The 2,954-nt window shown below is 33.3% G+C and overlaps 1 protein-coding gene across 1 annotated transcript; it reads left to right on the forward strand.

The window, feature by feature from the left end:
• The first annotated feature begins 201 nt into the window (after positions 1-201).
• On the forward strand, positions 202-2,655 carry LOC123655517 (syntaxin-5). Its single transcript, XM_045591291.1, has 3 exons — positions 202-860; positions 1,256-1,464; positions 2,086-2,655. The coding sequence occupies exons 1-3, from the start codon at positions 461-463 to the stop codon at positions 2,542-2,544; spliced, it is 1,068 nt and encodes a 355-aa protein (XP_045447247.1). The 5' UTR covers positions 202-460; the 3' UTR covers positions 2,545-2,655.
• The last annotated feature ends 299 nt before the right edge of the window (positions 2,656-2,954 follow it).

Raw genomic sequence — 2,954 nt, forward strand, 5'->3', positions numbered from 1 at the left:
CATTGAGTATTATTATTTAGTGGTCATCAAAACATATTACACATGGTAATAGATAACGCTGAACACTAATTGAAAAACAGTAAAAATTAGGAATGAAACAGAAAACAATGTAAAAACAGCAAATGTACTGTTAAAACACTTAAAACAGTAGGGCTGGTAACACTGGTCATAGTAGATGCATAGTAGTAGTCAATAATCTGAACTTGTCATAATTAAATCATTATCAACGTCATCAAGAAAAAAAAATGTTTAGGCTGAGTGTAGGAATAGCTGTTTCAATAAATTAATTATATATCCCAGTTTAAAACTATATACAGCGAAAAGTACGTGTATAAAGTTTTAAGTACATTAAAAAAACTTTAATATAATCGTGCACTTTGTTTTTCATTATGTGTTCTGATTTAGTGTGAAAAAATTGGTGAAAAACTGTAACTATTTTCTAGTTAATACTTAGAATGCAATGCTCCCTCGTCGTCGTAACGTTGGTGTGTCTGACAGGACGAATTTACTATCACAAGAAGAACTAATTCCGTATAACAAATTGAATAAAAACGGAACTGTATTTCAACAGTCACATATTTTTAAGTCGGAAGAAAAAATACAAAGAAGTTTTGAAAGCGCTATAACATTCGATTTTCTGGAGGAAGTTGTATTTGAACCTGTAATGGCAGCTAGAGACAGGACACAAGAGTTTGTATCAACAGTCCGAAGTCTCCAAGGAAGAACCTTGGTTAGGCCAATAGTTAAAGATGAACGTAAAGCTACTGCACTCGCAACATATTCGCAATTTATGAGTATGGCAAAAGTAATTAGTAAAAACATTACTAGTACATATGCAAAACTAGAAAAACTAGCAATGTGTAAGTAAGATTGTAATTTTTTTTTGATTAAAAGTTATAGTTAGAACTGTTTGTGGTTTTAGTACTATTTTTTATTACATTCCTGTGTCCCCTAGCTGGCACAGGTCTTTTCAATGGCCTTTGCTTTGTCAATGACAGTCCGCAGCCCAGTTTGTTTTGGACACCCATGTTCGCGCTTTCCTTAGTGGTTCTAGTCTAGGGCTTGCCTCAGTATATGGTTGGAATCCCACCCGAGAGTGTGGCCTATTCAGCTCCATTTCCGGCATGTTTTGGCAATCCATGAAGCGATGTCATCTTCAGTTCCTTCAGTTTCGGACAACTCAATATATTAAATCTTATCTTTATGTAAAATAGCTTTTTGAGTTTAAAAAGTAATTATTACGATTATTTTCTAGTGGCAAAAAAGAAATCATTATTTGATGATCGGCCAATGGAAATATATGAACTTACATATATCATCAAAGGTGATTTGAATTCACTTAATCAACAAATTGCTAAGTTGGATGAAATGCCAAGAGGTCGCAAGAGTATGTATAATCACTCATCAAGTGTTGTGATAGCTCTGCAGTCAAGACTTGCTTCAATGAGTAATCAGTTTAAGCAGGTTAATTTTATTTATTTATATAAATTTTTATTTATAGTGTCAGAACAAACAACTTTGTTTTGAAATTGCTTACATAATGTAATTTTTAAGTGCAATAAAAAGTACTCAATGTTTTTAAATTTTTTTGATTTCTGACTGATTCACATTTTGTTTAGGTTGAGAACTCTGATAATTAATTAGACAGTCAATAAATATCTTTTGACACTTTTTACTTAAACTTTTTAATACTAATTAAAAGCATATTTCTCTTAATGTTGGTATATGTTATGAATTAGATGTGACACATATAATAATAATAGAGATGATGCCTTCTGTATTTACTCCTATACAATCTAAAATTATGCTGTGTGGTTACGGCAGTAAAGAATATAGCCACACCCTCTCTTCCCGTGAGTGTCCTAAGAGGCGACTAAGGGATAACACAGCCCTGCGGTCACCAACCCGCCTGCCCAGTGTGGTGACTATGGGCGGAACACAGGAGTTCGTGTCATTTTTGACACGAACTTGGGGAGGCCTATGCTCAGCAGTGGACTGTGATAGGCTGAAGTGAATCTAAAATTAAATACTTGAAAAGGTAATGTCTAAGCTTTCGTAATTTAATAAATTTTGTTTTTTTTTTAGGTTCTGGAAGTAAGATCGGAAAATCTAAAACATCAAAATAATAGAAGAGAACAATTTTCAAGTTCAGCACCACTTATCAAAGAGACACCTTCATTATTACAACCAGATGAAGTTAGTATAGATTTGGGAGAGACATCAAGTTTACAGACCCAACAATTAGCTTTGAGAGATGATTCAGATTCATATGTGCAGCAAAGGGCTGAAACTATGCACAACATTGAGAGCACAATTGTTGAATTAGGTGGTATTTTTCAACAGTTGGCTCACATGGTCAAAGAACAAGATGAGGCTATTGGCAGAATTGATGCAAATATTCATGAAGCTGAAATGAATGTAGAGGCAGGTCACAGAGAGATAATGAAATACTTCCAAAATATAACAGGAAATCGAGCACTTATGTTTAAAATCTTTGGGGTGTTAATATTTTTCTTTATATTTTTTGTTGTATTTATGGCATAGATTTTTTTTTTATTTTCACTTATGATATTATGATATTTATTGAATAAAAAGAGTATATTTATCTAATCATGGCCTAAAAAAATTGGCAGAATTTTTTTCCCATTCCTATAATACAGACAGGTAGGTAGCGTTGGGCGTTATTTAACGGAATCGGTTTCAGTAACTAATTACGAAGCTAATAACCATGTACGTAGTTTCGCCGATACGAATGTAAAGATTATTTTACGTACGCAGTTTTTTTGCGTACGCAGTTTTATCAAAAACTTGACACAACGACCGGCGCATAAGCGTTTTACCTAATAACGTAGCAGGTTGCTAATATTAATCATTACAATACGCAGATACGCTTACGTGTAGGATAAAAAGAGATGGCTATAAGTACTATAGATACATCTTTGTTTTCGAATATG

Source organism: Melitaea cinxia, chromosome 8 (assembly GCF_905220565.1).
Source record: "Melitaea cinxia chromosome 8, ilMelCinx1.1, whole genome shotgun sequence".
Taxonomy (NCBI): domain Eukaryota; kingdom Metazoa; phylum Arthropoda; class Insecta; order Lepidoptera; family Nymphalidae; genus Melitaea; species Melitaea cinxia.